Below are 22,917 nucleotides of genomic sequence, written 5' to 3'. Positions count from 1 at the left end.
CTCAGTTTGAATTGGTTTTGGCGCATTATAGCCTTAGTTGCTAATGCGCCAATAAAAACCAAACCAAACCAAACCATCTCAGTTTGAATCTATGCCACCTCAGGTTTGTAATCTGAGCAAGTGAAAGATTCAAGCAAAGCAAACAATGGTCAAGTAGTGTCATGTGAAGAGATAAGTGATACAGCTAACTATCTTCATTGAACTGATGATATTTGAATAACCCAACCATTTTTCATACATTAATTGTGAGAGTTATGAAATAATGGCTTCTTGTTAGTCCTAGCAGCTTCTACCAAAGTTTCTAGGACTAACCAGAAAGAGTGTCTTAACGTTTGATGGCACTTTGCTGCATAGTAAAAGCAGATGGCATTGTTACCAAAATGTGTGTCATTGTTTTACTTGAAGGTACTTAATGGATTAGGGGATTAGGCCTATTCTATCTTTGTTTTCAGAAGCTGTGAATGCCCTTGGAGGTTAGCCCAGTCCACACATCTCCAAAGCCCTTGTTGTAGGGTTAAGAATTCCAGCAGTCTTTAACAGTATTGAAACCCAGATACTCTAAATGAGTGTTAAGTGGCAAAATCACTATATTGTCATATCCTCATGGAGTAATGAGGGTGGGTAATAAGTTATTCTACACTAGTAATGATATGTATTTATAGTAGAATTATTGACTCTTCTAAATAAGAATAGTTACACATTAGAAGGATAATAGGTTTAATCAGTCAATTTATTAAGAATTTTACTGAAATACTGTTGTCTTTCAGATCCTGATAACACAACTCTCATAGTTGCAGTGGTAGTTCCACTATCTTTGTTGGTCTTATTAGCAGTTATTCTTTTGGTGCTACGAAGACGTAGGGTTGGGCCATTTATGAGAAAAGGAAGTGGCAGGCATGGTAAAGATGATGCTATGTCAATACCAGAAAGTGAAATCATTACTAGGTAGGCATGCTTGAAATATTTTAAAACATTCTGAATAACAAATTTTAAAAGCATTGTGAAGAATCAGCTGTAAAATACTTCTAAAATAATATTTTATGTAGATGGTCTCTTAATATTCTTCTCCCCTTTAATCACTTGTAAATCATGTCCTTTACACATGATATTTAAATTGTCCATTTAGTAGCCTACAGAATTATTCTGAACATTTCCATTGTATATAATTTGCATTGTAGTCTTATGCCACATACTGCCAAGGAAACAAGACAGTCCTTAAATTATGTAATTACTCAGGGTGGAAATGGGGAGGGGTACAAATTCTTATCATAACTGGAAATTATATTGATTTCATATTCCTTTAACATATCCAAATCTGTTCACAAAAAATTGGTCTGGTTATTTTTGTTATTTCTAGTACTGTGTACAATAAGGATAACATTTGTTACCACATTCAGAAACTAAGTTTATTTCTTATTAAACAGAATTATAACATACAAACAATAATTACAGCATACGTAATGCATCAATACTGTTTTCATTTTGGTTGAATACGAGGGGCAGTCACTAAGTATTTACTCTCATCTATAAATATTTGAGTTAGGGATTTGAAACTTGTTAGTCAGTTTCATCCTTCTGTATATAGCTACCTTCTAGATCTATATATTTTTTCCCTTCTGTGGATAAGTGCTTTCAGGCCTATTGAATAGAACTCACTTTAAACAGAAAACCAGGCTTCCACTTCATTAATCACCTCCTCATCGGCCTGATATCTGCAGTCCCATAATGGTTTCCTCATTTTATAGAAGAGGAAGAAGTCTGAAGGTGAGAGGTTGTGGAATAAGGTGGGTGATGCAAATTTAAAAAGCCACACCTAGTTGCAAAGTACACTGTGAGAGCAGCCCTGTGAGCAGGAGTGTTATCATTTTTTTCATCTAGTTCATTTGTTACTGTGTCATACCTAATCAGATTGGTTACACAACATCTCCTCTTAATGTATCCATGCAGCGATTTCTATATAACTGTATTCCTGTCAAGATGAACCTACATTACATCTTTAACTACTGAATCCATTATTTTTCCTGGAACAGAAGTCGAACTTACAGGTCTGTAATTACACACTTTTCCCTTTGATTTTGCTTTGTGAATAGGAGAAGTTATTTGCACATATCTGATCTGTAGGGACCTTACCCAAACCCAAGGATGCTCAAATAATCATGACCAAAGGTTTGCTTACCTCTCTGACTGCTTCTTTTAATTTAACTGGATAGATTCCACAAGCTTCAGTTGCTTCATTTACTTTTAGCTGCAACAATTTCTCTTCCACTCACTACTCAATTATCACAAGATCATTTAGCTCTCAATCATAACTTGCATACCTGCCAACTTGTGATTTTCAAAAAGCTGGAGATCAAGTAATTGACAGGTGGAAAACACGAGGGTTTTGCCCAAAAACAGGAAATTTTTCAGATTCTGAATGCATGAAGAATCACTACTGATAATCAGATCAGGAGTATTACTCCCTCTAGTTGCCTCCCGAACATGCTGATGCAGAAAACAATCATCCAATAAATCCACAAAAGCCTTGCTAGTGTGTGAGTGACCAACCCACAAATTCCAGTCAATCTGGGAAATTAAAATCCCCCATTATAAGACTCTCTGATTTACTGGCCCACTCTATTTCCCTGTACAGTTTCTTATTATACTCATCAGAGTCATTAGGCCTATAGCACACTCCTACTCTCAGTTTTGATCTCCCAATGCTTATGTCACACCAAACTGACTCGACACTGCACTGTCCAGCGATGTCGACTGGCTTCACTTCATTGGATTTTATGTGTTTCTTAACTAATAGCATAACCCCTCCCCCCTTCCTATCCTGTGTATCCTTTCTGTAGACGTTGTACTCCCCAAATTCCAGTTCTTCATTCCTTATATCTGCGTGACACCACGTCTCTGATATCCCAACAATATCTGCCTTTGATGGTTTGAGCAATACCTCAAATTCATCAAATTTATTTACCGAACTCCTAGCATTGGTGTATACGCAAGTATACATGCACCTGTTCCTATTCTTAGCTACCCTAACACAATTCATGTGTTTACTTGTACCGCAATGACTCCCAGCAATCTCTAAAATACCCTGCATCTTGTTTTCCAGGCTACTGCTCATTCCAATAGAAGCAGTGCAAGAATCACTTTCACCTCTGACAGGGGCTACTGTTAGTCCATTAGACCTTGTATCTCCACAAGCTAGCAGTTTTCTGAAATGTTGAGTCAAAATTTGTCTATAGCAGTGGCACTGCTTGTTCAGTCTTATTCAGTCAAGCGAATTTCCAAAACTTCAGCAGAAAGAGATCTGAATGAAATCTGAATTATTAAAATGATTTACTTTTAGCCACATATATCGTGTGTTTTAGCCACATATACCTAGATCATATATCGTGTTTCTTGGTCCCTGACTGATCACCACTGTACATCAATTCTATCTTCTTTCATAATAGTGTGTGATAGGTTCTCACACTGAAAGTGACATAAGTGATCTGCAAAATATCTATTTATTTTGCCTTCAATGATATTAGCATTATTGGATAATGAATTCATTCTCCAAATAACATTATATTTAAGTTAGACTTAAATAATATTTAAATAAATGCTTTCAATAACTTAGTTGGGCAGCTTGTTATCTATGAATTCTCTTTGGAGCTAGCCAAGTTTGAATGCAATAAGGATACAAGCTTTGGTCTTAGGAATTTTGGTCCAGTAATAGAAATTCAGCTGACTACCAAACCAGTTTCCAATTTATTCATAAAGTCATACAGCTTCTGCTCTGAGTGTATTTGGTGTTGTTAAGATTAACAAGATTGTCAATTGACAAGAAAGGCAGCCTTCAGTAATTTATTGACAAGGGAGGACATTATTTTGGCTTATATTTCTAGAATCTTGGAAACACAAGTCAGAGTAGTTGAAAACCAGTAATTTATTTTATTTGAAAATAAATTATTAGTTTTCTTTATCTTTAATTAATATTAGTTTTTAACAAATTAAGTTCTTTTATTAATCTTTATTGCTTTATAAATTGAGAGAGGGTATCATCCCATGCCATAACATGTGTTGCATTGAAAATAAAAAAACCTGCAGAATAAAGTTTGCTTTTTTAAATTTTTTTATTTATTTTTAAAATTTTATTAATATTTTTAAGATTTGTTATTAATATTTTTAAAAAATTTATTATTATTATTTTTTTAATGCTAACTGAAAAATTACGGATACTATCTCAGGTGTTTATCACAGCTATATTCATTAGTAAAAATATTAGAAAACAAAATGCACAAGGCATAATTTCATATGGGATTTTAGGTAATTAACTATATAATATTGGTGTAGATACACCATAGTTTACCCATAAATTTGAACTATGTATGTAGTGTAAAGGCATCATTTTAATTATTAATAAAAATAAGAAATTCACAAATTTTTTTATTTTTTTTATTTTGATTTTAACTCAGTTTTACTATTTTTTGTGAAGCAAAAAATATAAAAAAAAACCTGTTTCTCCAAAGATGGAGAAACTCAATGGTACCAACTATATCATGATAGCGAGATGGAGGAGTCAAATCAAGTGAAAAACACTGATTCACTATTGTAAATCCAGAGAGACAGCAACTGTGAACTTGGTATACTTCTGGTATTCCCTTCCTTGATAAATCATATTAGATATAATAATAATCTTGTAGCATGCTTAGAGCAGACATTCTTAACCCTTATCTAGCAATTGGCACTTTCAAATTAGTCTTTCAGTTATGAAGTACTAGTTAGTTCAAGTGGAGATGAGCTTTTCATAGTAAGAAATGAACTCTGTGCTTACTCACAAGCAGTATTTAAAGAGGTACTCCCTTTCTCAGCCAGGAAAACTAGCTATACATGCAATTTACTTGTACACTAAAACCTAATCACCTCAATTGTTTTGGTACAAAATAAAAACTACTCCCTCGGAAGCACCAAGTGAAATGTTTGGTTTACAACTTTTAAACATTTTAATGACAGTTGCATGTAGAAACTTTTATTTGGTTTGTACTATAAATAAAAAATGTTTTTTAATGAAATTTTTTAATGAAATCTTGTAATGCTGTCCTCTGTCATTCACTTTTATTCCTCCCTGAATTAAGCTAGGTCATCATATTCAGAAGTTCAACATTTTTTACTTAACTGCTCTTTTTTTTTTCTAGTCGACCAGTTAAGCTAAAAGAATTTGCAGAGCATTATCGTATCATGTCAGCTGATTCTGACTTCAGGTTTTCGGAAGAATTTGAATTGTTAAAACATGTTGGTCGAGACAAGCCATGTTCTGCTGCTGACCTTCCAGTAAACCGCCCAAAGAATCGCTTTACAAACATTCTGCCTTATGATCATTCCAGAGTCAAATTACTGCCAACTGATGATGAAGAAGGGTCTGATTACATAAATGCCAATTATATTCCCGTAAGTTTAGAACACAGTGGTATTATATTAATTTAAGTAAATTTTTATCATTGTATTCTAATTCTTTATAATTTTTAAATAAAAGATTTTAATAAAAGATTTATTTATTTTATTTGCATTGTTCACACTAAATTTAAAATCATGTGATTACCTGAAATTTTAAAAAATTTGTCATACATTGGTGAAATAATGGGCACTTAAACCTGCATGGAGTGTAATCTGCCTTTAATTTTTTAAAGAATTACAGATTATTCTCAGATGTTTTATGGTACTTCCTGTACCACTTCAATGAAATCTTGTAAGGCTGTCCTTATGTTAAGTGCTCATTATTTCACCAATTTCCAGTTACCTGCATACCTTACTGTAAAATGAATATTTAAGATCCATACTTGTACAACCTATAAGTAACCGTTGATTCTACTTTTATTTCATTATCTGTTGGATTATGTTTCAGAAGTACCCTTCTTCTGGTGCACCATGTAATTCTGTAGAACTGCTTATTGTTTTCTTGCCATTGTTTTATTGCTTAAAGCTTCTGATGAGATAAAGACAGCTTTGATAGCATGAAATGCTAGCACCATATTTTGTTTTTCATAATTTCAAACAAAATATTGTTGAAATCTATAATACTTCAGTATTGTAGATTAGCTAAGGATCAGAAAAAAATTTGGATTTCTCAAAGTATTTGAGAAATCCAAAGTCCAAAACCATGACAAAAGATAAAATTTTGGACTTCAAGTTTCTGTAGGGGTATAATTTTAAAGAGCAGCACTTGAAGAAAGGTTGTTCCAATACAAAAATGAAGAAGGAAAAAAATATTTCAGCAAGTCTAAAGTCAAACTGTAAATAGATAATAGTTGCCATGTGTGTTCTAGTACAGTAAACCCCCGCTATTTGCGGTATCTGTATTCGCGGTTTCGCGTATTCGCGGTCGCTGATTTAATATAAAATGAAACCTAAAAAAATGTGAATTTTAGAGCACCGTGAACATTTTCCACCACAAAAAAACATGGACGTGGCTAAAATTATCTTTCCCAGTCAAAACAGCGCTCAGTGGGTGGGGGAAGAGGGGTGACAAAATCGTGAGCGTGGATGTTTCTCACTAATCCTTGTTTAGTATGTGTTATGCACTTGTCATGAAAGGTTTCGTTGTTTGCTTTTAATTTATATGCTTATAAATTGAATAAATTTATCAATTTATAAATTGATATGCTTACAAAAATGATAAATCTACCGTTTTGCAGTGTAAAACAGATTTTTTCGTGTGTGTTAACAGAAGAAAGTGACTTTATTGTGGACAAGTTCTTTCTAACCCCTACAAAAATATGGCTACGAATAACAAGAGAAATGTGAAAATATCAAAGAAGGTGATGACATTAGCAAATAAAATTGAGTTATTAGACAATTTCTAATGGTGAAAGTGTCTCTTCAGTGGCAAAACACTATAAAATCAATGAGTTAACGGTACGATCAATCAAAAAATCGGAAGAAAAAATCCGCCGTAGTGTCCGTGAAAACGCGCTAATTGTTCAAAAATTTGCTCTGTAACTCGTGATGTTAAATTAGAAAAGATGGAAAAAGCTTTAAATTTGTGGATAGAAGACCGAACTCAAAATAAAATTCCGTTAAGTTCACTCATCATTCGTGAAAAGGCAAAAAACCTTTATCAACACTTTAGCGAAACTGGTGATAGCACTGGCGGGATAAGTTTTTTTGCTAGCAAAGGCTTTGAAAGATTTGTTTGAAAGATTTGAAATTTCTAATAAATATTACATTTAATATTAAATTGTTTCTTATTTTCATTTCGATGCCATATGCTTGCATTTCACCATGTACTGTCTATGTACATAGTAATATTACGAAGGTACAGATAATACATACATAGACAAAATTTTAGACTAGTTTTTCTTATATATTTCATACTTTGGAACGGAACCCCTTTATTACTATGGGAGCCATAACTCAGTATTCGCGACATTTCTCAGGAACGTAACCCCTGCGAATAGCGGGGGTTTACTGTATTAATAAAGGAAAATTGATGTGAGGAAAGTGGCTTATTTTTGCAACAATCTTAAAAAAAAAAAAAAAAAGTCATCCTGGTTTGTACATGAGCTCTCCAATTCTATAAAAGTTGGTGGTAATTTAACTGCTGGAATAATAACTCTTTGTCTGGAAGGATGTTTTTAACTATCCTTCCTTATTTTAAGTGCATGTCTTCTAGTTTGTGGCGCTTGTGAAAGACACATGATATCTTCATTATTTTAGGCCCCTCAAATCCTTAAATATCTCAATCAAGTTACCATGTCTAGGACATGGTATTAGGTGTCTAGTATTAGGACTTTGCAATCCACAAAGAAGTCTCTCTATTAGCATTAGCATTAGTAGAGGCATATGATGCAAGAAAGCAAGCTTATTCAGCATCAGCCAAAAAAAAAAAAAAAAAAAACCCTCTCCCATTTCACCCCTCCGTTCGTTCGAAATACCTGTCCAGTTGAGCTTTAAATTTGTTTAGGCTATCAACTTCAACAACAAGTGATGGAAGTCGGTTCCACCAACCAACCACCCGCTGGCCAAAGGCAAATTTCCGCACATCTATCCGACATCCGTCCTTCCTCAATTTGAATTTATGCCCTCTGAGGTGATTATTCTGAGAAAGATGAAGAATCCCATTGGCATTGAGCATGCTCAAACCATTCAAAGCCTTATACACCTCTATCAGATCACCTCGCCGGTGCCTAGTCTCCAGACTTTGTAATTTGCAAAACTTAAGCCTTTCTTCGTAAGAGCAACCCTTTGTTCCATTTACTAATCTTGTTGCCCTTCTCTGTACCCGTTCCAGCAGCTCTACATCCTTCTTGAAATGAGGCCTCCAGACCTGTATACAGTACTCAAGATGTGGCCTAACCATTGCCTTATACAAGGGAATAATCACCTCCTTATCCCTGCTAGAAAAATTCCTGTATATCATTGACAAGACACCATGAGCTACTCTTGCAGCTCGTCTGCACTGCTCAGAGAACTTCATATCTGCCTGCACAATTACCCCCAGGTCCTTTTCATTCTCCACCACTGTCAGTGTAGTACTGCAGAGTTGATACATTGCTCTGGGGTTACTGTTACCCATATGTAGTACTTTACATTTGTCAATGTTAAACTTCATTTGCCACCTCTCAGCCCATCTGTTCAACCTTTCCAGATCCTGTTGCAGCAGCATAGCGTCAGTAGTGTCCTTAACGACCCTGCCAACCTTTGTATCATCTGCAAACTTAGACATTAAACTTGATATCCCATCATCAATATCATTCATAAACACCGAAAACAACAATGGACCCAACACTGAACCTTGAGGAACTCCACTAATAACATTAGTCCACGTTGAGCAGTGTCCATTGATTACCACTCTCTGTCTTCTGCCACTCAACCATCCCCTTATCCATAGCAGCAATTTGCCTCCAATGCCACACTGCTCCAATTTGTGCAGCAGTCTTCCATGTGCAACAGTATCAAAAGCCTTTCTAAGATCCAAATATATAATATCAAAGTTATTCCCTGCATCCAGTTCTTTTGTGACTACATCATAGTATCCAATCAAATTGGTCAGGCAAGACCTGCCCTTAACAAAACCATGCTGCATCTGAGCTATAACTGAATTCTTGTCTAGATGATCCTGCAGTGCTTCTTTAACCAGTGCCTCCATTAATTTACCTGGAACAGAAGTTAAACTAACAGGTCTATAATTACTTGTGTCAGCCTTTGATCCTCCTTTGTGAATTGGGGTTACATTTGCACATCTCCAGTCTATGGGTACCTCCCCTGAGTCCAAAGAAGCTCTCATAATTATGGCTAGGGGTTTGCATACTTCCTTTGCTGCCTCCTTTAATATAACTGGATAGATCCCATCCACCCCAGGTGCCTTTTTTATGTTTATCCTCAACAATCTCTCCTCCACTTTCCTCTCAGTTATTACAAAATCATCCAGCTCATTGCCAATGTTTACTTTACCTACATCATTCTCCTTCCTGAATAACTCCTCATGCGTGAATGTAGATGCAAAATACTCGTTTAGATTGTTAGCCACCTGAGCAGGATCCTCAACTGTTGAACCATCAATATCCAGTGGACCAATCTGATTCATCCCTTTCCTTCTCGAGTTCAAGTATGTAAAGAACTCCTTTCTGTTTTTCTTTGCATCCTTTGCCAAGGATTTTTCGTAGTCTGCCTTTGCCTGCCTAATCTCCTTTGTGACTTGGTTACAGACCAACTTATATCTATCATAGGCTTCCATGTCACCCATTAATTTGTATGTATCCCATGCATTTTTCTTCTCTGCCACATGTCTCATTAGTCCATCTGACAACCATTTAGGCCTAAACCTTGAACAATATTTCTTAGTTGGTATGTAAAGCCTGGTAGCCACCAAGATTAGTTCCTTGAATGCTTCCCATTTTGAGTTTGCTGTTGGTAACATCATCAGTTGGTCCCACTGTATAGAATTTAAATACTGTCTCAGACCATCATAGTCGCCTTTACGAAAACAAAAACCCTTCCCTTTACCTCTGATGGTAGTTACCTCCTTGAGTAAATCCCACTTCAACACACTGTGATCACTGCCACCTAAATATCTATAGTTTGTTTAATGCATATACTTGTACTACTGTACTTTCACATTAACCTCCTAGCTACAATAGGCCTACATAATTATAAAAATATGCTTTTGGCATACTTCTTTAATTATACATGCTGTGAGACACTGGAATGCACAGTGTGCATGACTCAGTCCTCTTCCATACTATTTTGCCACTACTTCCTAGTTTCCTCTAGTAGTGTTACATGCAGGGTCAAGTCTTTTAAGCACATGGATGAAATAAGAAAATTGGTCTCAACTTTCTCGAAATGATCTCAGCATTCATTTTGTAACTTCTGTTCCTTAAGAAAACCATCTGGGTTTTCTTGAATAACTGAGGGCTGCTGCCTGAATGCAACTGTTTCTAGGCTTTGTGTTAACGAGGCTCTGGTCACATATCTGTATCATATAATATATGCCACTTCATGTGTTTAAAGTCATCTTCAGTATCCGAAGTCATCTTGGTATTGCATAAAAATGCTTCTGTAAAAAGTTAAATTACTGTTGAAACTTTTGTAAATTTGCAAGGAAATTCGATAAACTAGATATATCGTGTTTCCTCGAACTTAAGCAAGCTTTTATTTTATGCTCCAGAAGCAAGATCAAATATAATCACTTTTCTTATTGCTGTAATAAAATTCTGTATTTTTAAACTTGTGCATCTGGTTGTTATATTCACTATCCATATAGTTTCTTTTTGTTTTTCCTCTAGGGATTTAACTCTCCAAGAGAATTTATTGTAACTCAAGGGCCACTACACAGTACAAGAGATGATTTCTGGAGGATGGTATGGGAGCAGAACTGTAGGTCTATAGTAATGTTGACAAGGTGTATCGAAAAAGGAAGGGAAAAATGTGATCACTATTGGCCATTTGATACACAGCCTGTGTATTATGGAGATATACAAATTACAATTTTAAATGAATCTCAATATCCACACTGGACTGTTACTGAATTTAAAGCTTGTAGGGTAAGTGTTTTTTAAATGAGGATTTGAATATGTGTTTTATATTAGCTTGGCTTTTTGTATCAAATTTACATATATTTAAGCCTTGTCAAAAACCTAGCTGGTTTCTTACTTTTAATGGGTTTTATTAACACAGTGGTAACTTGGGATATTGTTGGAATATGTACATATCGAACATAATGTAAATACAGCTCTGTAGCTCACTTAATGAGTTCTTCCAAAATGAGTCATTAATTGAAATATCATTAAGTGAATGGTGCAATTTTTTTTTTTTCATATACTTCCATGTTATGATGATAGATTTGTTCTTTGAAAAAAATGTAGTAGTAGCTATACCTATATTTTACCTATAATAGTAGTTAATGTAATACTGTACTTGTAAAAAAGACATCTAATTTACATGAACTAGGAACAGCCAAACTATATAAAAATGTAATAATGAAAGAGAAGATTGAACCATTATGGATTGTTAGTTCACTTAATATAGAGGAAAAAAAAATTATGAAAAAAATAATTGTAAAATAAAGAAAGAATGAACAAAAAATTTAAATTATAAAATAAAGAAGGAATGAACGTTTGTATTTATTAATTTTTGTCATTGGCAGCGGAGATTTTGTCATAGGCAAAGATGTATGAGCTTCTAATATAGTTAGGGAAGGACGTTACGTGTTTGTTTTTTCCATGAAAATTAATTGTTATAATAATCACTCTTTTACCACATGAGATATGAAAATATAAGCTTAAGAAACTATATTATTGTCTCATGTGGTAAAAGAGTGGTTATTATAACAATTAATATTTGCTTGTTAAAAAAAAAAAAAATGAAAAAATATTTGCATGCCTTCTCTTTGTACAAATAGGTAAGAGGTATAGAAAATGGGAATTCTAGTGCACTGTTCCACTTTTGCAAAAAAAAAAAATAAACGCTCTGAAAACATCCATTTTTCCTTAAAATTGTTCATTTTCCTAAAATAAATTACAAAAATCAAAAAATTTAAATTATTTACATTTTTAAGAAAATAATGTAAGTTTAGGCTAAAAAGTCTCCCTTTTTAATAAATATTTCTTTTTCTATTTTCTGCTTCAAAATCAATTATATTAGCTTTATTTTTTTCCCACTTTTCCATACCTTTATAAATTAGTTTCATTTTTATTTAATTGTAATCTTCAATATTTTTGTGTTATTTTGCAGTTTAATCTATCGGTAAAAAGACTTAATTCATTTATGTGAACAGTTACTTTATCTCCTTTTTTCCATTTTTATTATTTAAAATATTTTAACGGCATTTCTGTCCAACCCATTCAAGGCCTTATACATCTCAATCAGACCACCTCGCAGGTGCCTACTCTCCAGGCACTGCAATATGCAGAACTTAAGCCTTTCTTGGTAAGAGCACTCCATTGTTCCCCTCACCAATCTTGTTGCCCTTCTTTGTACTTGTTCTAGCAACTCAACATCCTTCCTAAAATGAGGCCTCCAGACCTGTACACAGTACTCTAGGTGTGGCCTGACCATTGCCTTGTACAATGGGATAATCATCTCCCCTGTCCTTGCTAGCAAAATTCCTATATATCATTGACAAGACTCCATGACCTGCCCTGGCAGCCCTTCTGCACTGCTCAGCAAACTTCATATATGACTGCACAATTACCCCCAGGTCTTTTTCACTTTCCACTTCCCTGAGTATAGTACCACACAGTTGGTACGTTTCTCTTGGGTTATTGCTACCCATATGCAGTACTTTGCATTTGGCAATGTTAAACTTCAGTTGCCACTTCTCAGCCCATTTGCCCAACTTATCTAGATCCAGTTGGAGTAGCATACTGTCTTTACGGTCATTAACAACCCTGTCTTTACAGGGTTGTTAATGACAGTAACAACCCTGTAAAGACAGTATGCTACTCCAAAATAAGAAAAACTTTTACATAATACATAAAATTTGAAATTTTTGAAACATATAACAACACTGAACACAATCAAGTTTTATTCATAAAGCTTCAGTTAATAATTTTAATGAAATTCAAAAATAAAATCAGCTTATAAGTGTAGATTAAAAAGTTTTTATCAGAAATTCAATTAGTGAATTAGATCCTATGATATCCTTAGAAAATAAAGATACTTTTATTAAAGAAATAAAAGTAATTTCACAGCAAATCAGTTTTAAAGTTAATAGGAACTTAACAGTTGAAATATATAAACAAGATGAACGTGATGTGTATTTGTTTCAAAGTAAAAATCATAAAATTCTATCAGGAACTAACTTAGATGACTATTACAATTTACTTTTGAATGAAATGCCAAATAAAGTGATGCAAGTAATATTTCACGATTGTGGTTGGGTTATATGCAGTGTTGAATATTGATATCTTAATATTAATATATATAATCCTTTAAGAGGAAGATCTTATATTGATTTACCTCAAACTCTTAAATATAAAAAAAATCTATTTATCATTACCAAAAAAATTCAATTTTCCCTTTACTGATAACTGAAAATAAAATAATTTGCATCTATTCTGTATGAAGAAACATGCAGTCAACTGCATTTTTCTACATTTTGATGTCAGGTAAAGAAATTGTATTATTTTCCGAACAGATATCCCAGTTTAACTGGGAAATGTGTTTTGATATAAATCGAAAAATAGCATGATCTAATTATAAATTCAATGTTTTTCACTAATTAAATGTTTTTCTATATAGAAATAAATAATAATTAAATGACACTTAACTGTTACAGTGACTGTAATTAAGTTAGCTACATACTCATAATTGGGGCTCAAATAGTCTCTGGGTCATATGGTGATTGAGACTTCTGTCTTGTGATTAGAATTTTACAGAACAGTCTAGAAGGTGTGAGGTTGAACTGCCAGTTTCTTTGTTTTATAATCTAAGGATTGGCATGATTTTTAACAAAGGTAGAGTAAGATGGACTCTTAGTATGGATACTAATAATTCTTGATGACATTATTTCATAAAATGAATCTAATATATTGATTGAAGGAACTTGAAAAATAAATGCCCAACTAAGCACATTTGCCTTTTTTTTTTAGAAGAGCATTGATGTTCAAGCAAACTGTCATATTTTAATTAATCAGACAAAAAAAACATTCAAAGATTGTTCATTTGTAAAAACATAATTTTTATCTTATGGAACTTTTTGACGCCTTCATAGCCAGGTGGGCAGGAGCAGCAGTGCATAGCACACGCTTCGTGATTATAACTGGATTTGAGCTCATGACCACCAAATACGGAGGATGCGGAAAGGTCAGGGAATGACCACCACATATCAACGGAGCGATATGACCTTAGTTGCTAATGCTCCTAAAAACCAAAAAACAAACAAACATGGAGATTTGTTTGCATGCATGAAGGCCATAAGTTGGGGCATGACTAACTAATTTATCATCTGTTGTTCTTTTTTGGTTAGTATTGCTTAGGTTGTTAATATATCACTTATTAACCATAAGCGAGATATATTAATATCACTTAATATATCACTTATGGTTAGCATACTGTTACGATTATATATTACGGTTGTTAATATATCACTTATTAACCATAAGTGATGTATTAACAACTTCATTTAGCATATTGATAAAAGTTAATCATGTACAGAAGTTAAAAGCTTTTCATTTTTTTGCAAGGTTTAATTATTAGCATTAACATTAGTAGAGGCATATGATGCAAGAAAGCAAGCTTATGCAGCATCAGCCAAAAAAAAAAAGAAAAACCCTTCCCATTTCACCCATCCATTCACTCCAAATGTTTGTCTAGTTCTTCCTTGAATTTATTTAAGCTGTCCATTTTTTCAACAACAGGTGGAAGTTTGTTCCAGAAATAAACTACCCGCTGATTAATGGACTATCCATTTGGATGAATTATTAATGGACTATCCACTGTTGGCTGCTCACGAAAATGGGTATTATATGAATTTTAATGCTAACAAACAAGGTAAACACTGGTATTTTCACTTCATACCGTGTAACTCAAGTTTGCTGTGTTAATGGCTGTTCCTCAAGCACTTTCTTGTTTTTTTGTTTTCCATCCCCACAGCTGGCAACTAACTTTTGGGAATGGTGCCTATATCTTAAAGATAATTGTTAAGGCCTGCTCAATAGTATTTTTATAAATTATGTATCTTTACATTGGCAAAATTCACTTTACTACTTTTTGTCTTGTTAATATTTGAGCATACATCTTCCTTACTTTATTGCAACAGTACCAATGGCAGAGCAATGAAATTTATAATAACTAGGTATGAAATGAAGTGCTAACATTATCTCATCCTTTAATATTTGCAGTAGATAGGTTGATTGACAGTGCCACAAGACCTGTCATGTGATCTACAGTGCATACCAAAAGTGGATGTCTGCACATGCATAAAAAATGTTTTAGTTTGATAAATCCCATTCCTCATCAGTAGTTCTGTATTGTTTCAGTTGCTGCACTAAAATTCAGTAACTGAAATAAAGCACTGAAATGAGCAAGCATTTAAAAATGACATGAACTGTTTTATCAAAACAGATTTTGCCTTTGCATAAATAAAGATTGGTGGACCACCAAGGGGAAAATCTCCACTGAGTACACTTATACATCTTTCTTGCATAGTCCTCTGAAGTCATGCAACAAAGATAGTTTTTTCCCCTCATGTGAAATATCATTGGGATGTCTTTCACATAAAGTCTTCCCACATGGTCAGCTTTAACTTTCTCTATTGGGATTTTCAATCAGCTTCAGTAAATTGTAATAAGCTATAATAAATTGAAGTTATATACCTAGATGTATTGGATCCTATATTAAATTCTGAGCGGGAGAAGCTGCAGTTATGCATTTCATTGTTTCTTAAAGGCAGTTTTATCTTTTAGGGAGAACAGTCAAGAATTGTACGACATTTCCATTTCACAACATGGCCAGATTTTGGAGTTCCTGATCCACCACAGACTTTGGTAAAATTTGTTCGAGCATTCCGAGAAAGGGTTAATCCTGATTTGAAGCCAATTGTTGTACACTGCAGGTAATTATATGTAATTGATAATCATATATAAAGATTTTTACTGATAGCTGAAGGGAGATATTTATCAAAATCAGTTGTCCTCTCTTTCTCTTGCATGTATTCAATTTTTAGTTTATTTAGTGCCACTTATGAAGTATTAATTAAGCTGACTTAAAATTAAAATTGTGTCGACATTTAACTACACCAGGCTTCTGGTACTTTATCTAGCACTGAGAAATTTTATTCACAGTGGCCAAATAAAATATTTTTATTTAAATATTTTTAAATATTAAAATGTTTGTTTCCATTTTTTTCCTAAAGATATGTGAGAAATGTAATCCAATTGGCAAAAAAAAGGAAACATTGCAAAGGGTATATTTTATGCACATATTCATCAATCACATTTCCACATTATTTACTCTTTATTTTATGTAATAATGTGAAAATGTGATGGATGGATGAATGGATAGATATGTTCTTTATTTTCTGGTTTTCCACATAAGATCATTCAGACACACTGGAGAAGCATTAATGCCCCCATTCCATAAGGGAGGAACGAAAGAGGTGAAAGGCAACTATTGCCTGGTGAGTTTGACTTGTGGAGGACAAAATCATGGAGTCTATGGTTAAGGATGCAATATAAGGCCACCTTGATAAGAATGAAATCTTAACCCTTAAGTGAATGGTTTTGCATATATAAACAAGGGTATTTTCCAATACCATTTTACCTGTGATGGTGAAGTATTACTTTTCTGCTTTGCACTTGTGCAAAGACACATATTTACCTGTATATTGAAGAAATTTTCGCTATATGCACATCTGCAAAGGTGAGCAGTGTTTTTTGTACATTTTTCAGAGGTGAGCATTATACATTGAAATATGAGCATTGATGCTCGCGATCATTTTATAATACATGTATGGGAAATGTCAATTTTTCTTGATACCAGAAGGTTTCACATCAAAATTAAATTAGTTTTATTTTTGCTTATTTTGCCACTTTGTTAATGCAGAAGTATCACGTAGTTAATGTATTGTAAAATACTCATCAAGTGTGGTGCAATAACACATCACTTATACTGAAGCAGTTCAGGACAATTTGACTATTTGTATTGTGGGGGGGGGGAAAGACCAAGAAGTCATGACCATATCAATGAAAGAAGACAGTACTGTATAAGAGTTCATCACACCTTCAAAAAGATATATAGATGGATTTGCACAATCACTGGCAAGTATGGAATGGTAAAGGACAAAATATAATAGATAAACATTTACCAAGTGTGCAGAAGTGCATCTCTGCCTATAGAAGGGCAAAAATTGTTTCAATTTTGTAATTTATTTAAAATTAAATTAATTTATTATTGAATTACAGTGTTTAAGTTTAAAAAATCGGTTCTGTAACACAAACCCTATAAATTCTGGATTTCAGTGTTTGTGTTTAAAAAAAAAAATTAATTCTGTAATCATTAGCTGTAAAGTAGTGTAAAATTTATTATTTTCTGAGGTCATTTATAATTTTGCAGGTTTCTTTAATAGTTGTATTTTGTTTCAATGCATATTTTGGAACCAGTATGACTAAATAAGCAGTTTTGTATATATGGAAATGCAAAGAATAAAAAGACATTAAAATATTAGCTATTTGCAATAAATAAAAGGTTTTTTAGATTTTTTTTTTTTTTTTTTTTTTTCTGTGTTACAAATCCAGTGCTAAACCACACAGAAAATATTCATCTCTTGGCAAAAATATTGGTAAGAAAGAACTTCAACATTATATATTTAGATTTTATTAAAGCTTTGGATAAGGTTCCTTATGAGAGGTATAAACTGGAGTGCTGGCTGAGCTCAGAGGCTGACTTAAGGACAGGAGACAGAGGAAAGTCCTAAATGAGCTTACTTAAGAAATCCTTGTTATAATTTGTGATTTTTCTCAGGGACTAGTATGAAGGTCCTCTTGTTTCTAATCTTCCTTACTGACATTTAGAAGGGGGGGAGGGGAATAGAACAAAGAAAGCTGTCAATGTTTGCTGATTATTTGAAAGTGGGAGGGTGGCTAATTAGTATTACTATAGGAAAATGCAGGAAAGCTAAGTTTTTGCTGAAGCAACAAAATAAATAATTTTTTCTATATAGCTAGTATCCTGTTATCATATTCTTCTTACTACTAGAAGATACTTATGTAGTTGTCCCTTGAACTTCATCAGGCTGTCGACCTCAACTACCCCGGAAGGCAGTTTATTCCAGTGACTGACAGCATGCTGACCATGTAAACTTCCTGTGTTCCAGTTTTCTAATTTCTCCAATGGTTTACGTTTCCAATGGTTCCCATTTAAATGTGAAAATTCCAGTCATTAAATTTTCTGCATTATACACTTGAATCAGATCCCTCTGAGATCCCCTGTTTCCAAGCTCTGTAACCCACAATTTTGTAATCTCTTTTCATATTCTTTCACCTTTGCTGTTCACTCAAGATGAGTTGCTTGGGTTGTCTTTGGACTCTTTCAGGAAACTGTCTTTTTCCTCAAATGTAGTCTCCAAACCTGAACACAGCATTCCAGATGTGGTCTCACCATTGACTTGTGTAACGGAACTGTTACTCCCTTTAAATCCCTCTGTAAATCGCTGATAAAACACTTTGCTCCTTCCATGCTGCCTGCTTACACTGCACCCTAATCTTTGTATTTAACTGTATCACAACACCTACATCTCTTTCATCTTTTACACCTTTCAGCTCTACCCCAACTAGTATTTAAGTTACTCCCAGGTTACTATTTCACAAATGTAGAACCTTACATTTGGAACACTAAAACATAACTGTCATTTCTCTGACCATCCATGAAGCCTGTCCAAGCCATCTGAAAAAGCTCAGATTGATTTTAATTGCACACTTCTGACCAGATCATCTGCAAATTTAAACATTATATCACTCAAGATCAGCAACAAGTGGCCCTAGTACCAAACTTTAATGACCAGAACCAGGCTATGTTGCTTGGATCAGTAGTGTAGCCTGGTAACTAAGGTTTAACACTATTAAATATAAAGTCTTTAACCTGGAGAACAGAAACTTAGAGGTAACTTATGTAATGGTGTTGCAAGAGTTAAAGGTGTTTCATGATGATAAAGGATTGGGGATTACAATACAAAAAGACGTGAAGTTTTCTATACAGTGTAAACTAGTGACCAAGAAGGTATGTGGTGTCCCACCAATAACTTATTGAACTTTACAAATAGGGAGAAGGAAGTCATCATTCCTCTGTATAAGATGATGATGGAATATTGTATTTAAGTCTGTATCTAATAGAGGACACTGAACTTCGAGAGAAGGTTCAAAGAAGAGTGGCCAGATTGGTGAGGCACATTAAGAATTTTCCTTATAGCGACAACACTGAAGGTGTGAACTGTAGGTTTGGCAAAATGCCAAGGGAATCCTTACTGAGGTGTGTATTGACCTTGTTAATTCATATTGGACAAAGTGCTCCTGTTTGTATGCATTTCATTCCATAAGAATTAATAGAGTAACAGAAGTTGAAATGGATGACAATTTGTGGTGACCTCATTGTAGAGGCTAATGCCTACCCTTCATTCTTGAACAGAATTGTATGCAGTCTTCTTCAGACTAAAATGAATGAGGATAATTCATTCTTGTTGGTAGGCAGAACAAATCTTAGGGTTCAACACCAAACTAGATCTCTCAAAGTTTACCTTCAGACATGTTGTATAGACTATTTGAAATAAATTATCTTCCCAGATTGATAATTTGTCAACTTACTTGGATTATTTATGTATTTTAATTCATTCATTTAATTCATTTCACTACTAATACTAACTTTACAAGTGGCATGTGGAACTTTTATTATAAATTGTTAATTTCTTAGTACTATTTCCTTGGCTGTTTCCTGTTCTTATTTGTTATGAAAATTCATTTTAAATAGAACACAAATGAAGGAAAGGTTGCTTACTGGTGTTTAAATAAATTTTTTATCATTAGACATTATTTATGAGATGATAATTTTTCATAATTTTATTTTCTTACCTTGTAGTGCTGGTGTTGGTCGTTCTGGAACATTCATAGCACTGGATCATTTGCTTCAGCAAATACAAAAATATGACTTTGTGGATATCTTTGGCATTGTTCATGAGATGAGGAAAGAAAGAGTTTGGATGGTGCAGAATGAAGTAAGTAAGAAAGCTGTACTTTGGTTTTGTTATTGCTATAAGTAGTATATGGTAAATTTAATTATCAATTTGGAAAGATGTAGTAGTAGTAGTGGCAAATGATGCAAGAAAGCAAGCTTATATAGCATCAGCCAAAAAAAACTCACTCACCCACCAGCCATCCTTACCCCCTTAATAATATAAATATATATTAATAACTCCAAACAGTTACGTACAATAAAGTTGGTTCAAAAAGTTCTGACAATGCTACAATAAAACTAGTCGTCAATCAGAAACTAGTGAAGGTTTTGTAAAGAAGTATCACTAGAAAATGGGGCATGCTGAACATGCCGCATACTTAAAATTTTTTTTGCTAGATGGTGTTGAAGCACTGTGCTGATTTCTTCCATCAGTCATGTATTTTCTTTGTCAGTAGCCAATGTGTTGGCACTGGAGTGGTGTTCCAATAAAGTTTTGCCATGAATTGGGTAAAGCCACCACTAAGATTTGCAGATGCTTTGATAAGTATATGGAAAAGGCCAAAGGCCAAGATGAACTATTGCTACTATAAGTTCATCTGGAAGATGACCAGTGCTCTGGATACTCCAGTACTTCCAAACACCTTGGTAAGATTAAAGAAGTGGGAGAGTGTGTGTATATATGCTGATTGTTGGCAGAGTATTTGGGAAATAGCAGATAGTATTGGCATCTCTATGAGATTGTGCCATGCCATTGTCAAGAATGATTTGAACCCACATCACATTTATGAACACTTTGTTACTCGTGAATTAACAGAGGGTCAGAGGTCAGCACAGATGACAGTGCATGCAGTGGCTAATGCTTCTCTCATGAGAGATTCTGCATTGTCTATGGGATGCCATTTACAGAGTAAATTGGCAACTGCTGGCATGAATTGGTTGTTCCTGCATAATAATGTACTGTGTGTGGAGAGAGAGAGAGAGAGAGAGAGAGAGAGAGAGAGAGAGAGAGAAAGAGTACATGGCAGATGCCAAGGTGAAAGTAATATTATGCTATACTTCTATATTTACTAGATCTGACTACCAGACTTTCACTTCTTCAGAGTTATGAAATCTCAGTTGAAGGTTCACTATTTCAGTAGTATAGATGAGTTGAAAGACATTACTGATTTGAGTAGTATTCTGCAAAATTATTTCCAGCACTGCATTCTAAGAAATGCATAGTCAATGACAGAAGCATGTAGTTGCTCAAGGACTCTATGTAGAAGGCAGTGTTGTGTAATCTTGAATTTGCAATATAAGCTATTGATAATAAATCCATTAACTTTATCAGAACCAACCTTATTTGTATGTACAGGATGTTTCAAAAGTACAGGAACTCCCCGACTTACATAAGTTGGAATTTCCCCCATGCTTGTGCAGCACTCACAACTGTGCTCACTGAATTGATTGAATCAAAAAAGAAATGTTTGATGAACATATAAATAGAATTATTTATCCTATTCAATTTTTTATCTCATGCACAGGAAAAATTACAAAAGTGTGCAATTTAAAAAAACTTTAAAATTACAAAAAAGAGAGGAGACAGGCATAATGTCAGTAAGTTTTACCTCTCGAGCATCATTGCCAGAATCAATGTCTTCAGCTGATAAGTACACCACTGTGGAGATTTAGAAGGGGTTGACCGCTCAACCTTACAAAAAAACATATCAATGGATGACTGGACGGTGACTTTTTTTTTTTCATCATAGATTTCTTTGTAGCAAGCAAGCATATCATTCACCCCTCTGTTAACTTTTAAGAATCGTTTGCTTTCAGGATCCATCTTCTCAAACCTCGCTATTGCCAATGCAATTTCACAAAATGCCATTGCCATCTCTCTCTCTGGTGATGAAGCATCTCGGCTCCTCATTTGGTTCATCTTGAGTTTCGTCAGCATTTTCTTCTTTCACTATCGCTGCCTGCAAGTCAATAAGTTCTTTGTTAGATAATTCCTTCTCTTCTTCCTCTATTAATTCCTCCACGTCTTTGGCATCAACCTCTGACTGAAGTAGCTCTGCAACCTTTACAATCTTATCTGTAACCTCTTCATGTGATTTGTCTTTTTCAAATCCTTCTAAGCCTTTTACGTGCCGTGGGCATATTTTCTTCCATGTGCCATTTAAACAACTTTTGGTAATTTCACCCCAGGTCTTATTAATGTTTAAGATACCGTGGTAAATATTGTAAGATTTCCAAAAGTCTCTTAGCATAAAATTTTTCTCACCGTCTACTGCAGACAATGCCTGAGGAAATGTTGTGCATAAATAGTATGCTTTTAAATTCGAAATAACACCCTGGTCCATAGGTTGGATGAGTGAAGTCATGTTTGGCGGTAGAAATATGACTCGTGTTCGAATTGAAATCATCAAAATGCAAAGGATGTCCAGGAGCATTATCTAATAGAAGCTAAATCTTGAAAGGAACGTTGTTGTCTTTACAATATTTTTCGACTTCAGGAATGAAGCAGCATTTAAATCATTCCTCAAAGAGAGATATTGGTATCCATGCTCTCTGGTTCGATCAGAAATGCATGTGTAGGGTGGCTTTATTGATGCCAAATGCACGAGGATTTCAAAAATGGTACACAAGCAGTGGTTTTTAATCTGTAGTCTCCAACTGCATTAGCCCCAAGCAAGAGCATGCATGGCCTTATCTTTTGAAGCCTTGAAACCTGGCATTGTCTTTTTCTCTTTGGCAATGTATGTTCAATCCAGCATTTTTTCCCGATACAGAGCAGTCCCA

The 22,917-nt window shown here is 34.2% G+C and overlaps 1 protein-coding gene across 2 annotated transcripts in view; it reads left to right on the top strand.

The window, feature by feature from the left end:
* The window catches only part of LOC150082339 (tyrosine-protein phosphatase 10D-like), a 179,698-nt gene that overhangs the window by 148,229 nt on the left and 8,552 nt on the right, over positions 1 to 22,917 (top strand). For both annotated transcript variants that reach the window (XM_090379228.1, XM_090379229.1), the window contains exons 20-24: positions 768 to 945; positions 5,169 to 5,421; positions 10,758 to 11,015; positions 15,879 to 16,027; positions 20,041 to 20,176. In XM_090379228.1, coding sequence (XP_090235354.1) covers positions 768 to 945; positions 5,169 to 5,421; positions 10,758 to 11,015; positions 15,879 to 16,027; positions 20,041 to 20,176 — 974 coding nt within the window. The remainder of the gene's footprint in view (positions 1 to 767; positions 946 to 5,168; positions 5,422 to 10,757; positions 11,016 to 15,878; positions 16,028 to 20,040; positions 20,177 to 22,917) is intronic.

The sequence above is a fragment of the Mastigoproctus giganteus genome, chromosome 8 (genome assembly GCF_048544385.1).
Source record: "Mastigoproctus giganteus isolate SK-2022 chromosome 8, ASM4854438v1, whole genome shotgun sequence".
Lineage (NCBI taxonomy): Eukaryota > Metazoa > Arthropoda > Arachnida > Uropygi > Thelyphonidae > Mastigoproctus > Mastigoproctus giganteus.
This window is presented reverse-complemented; position numbering and strand designations above follow the sequence as displayed.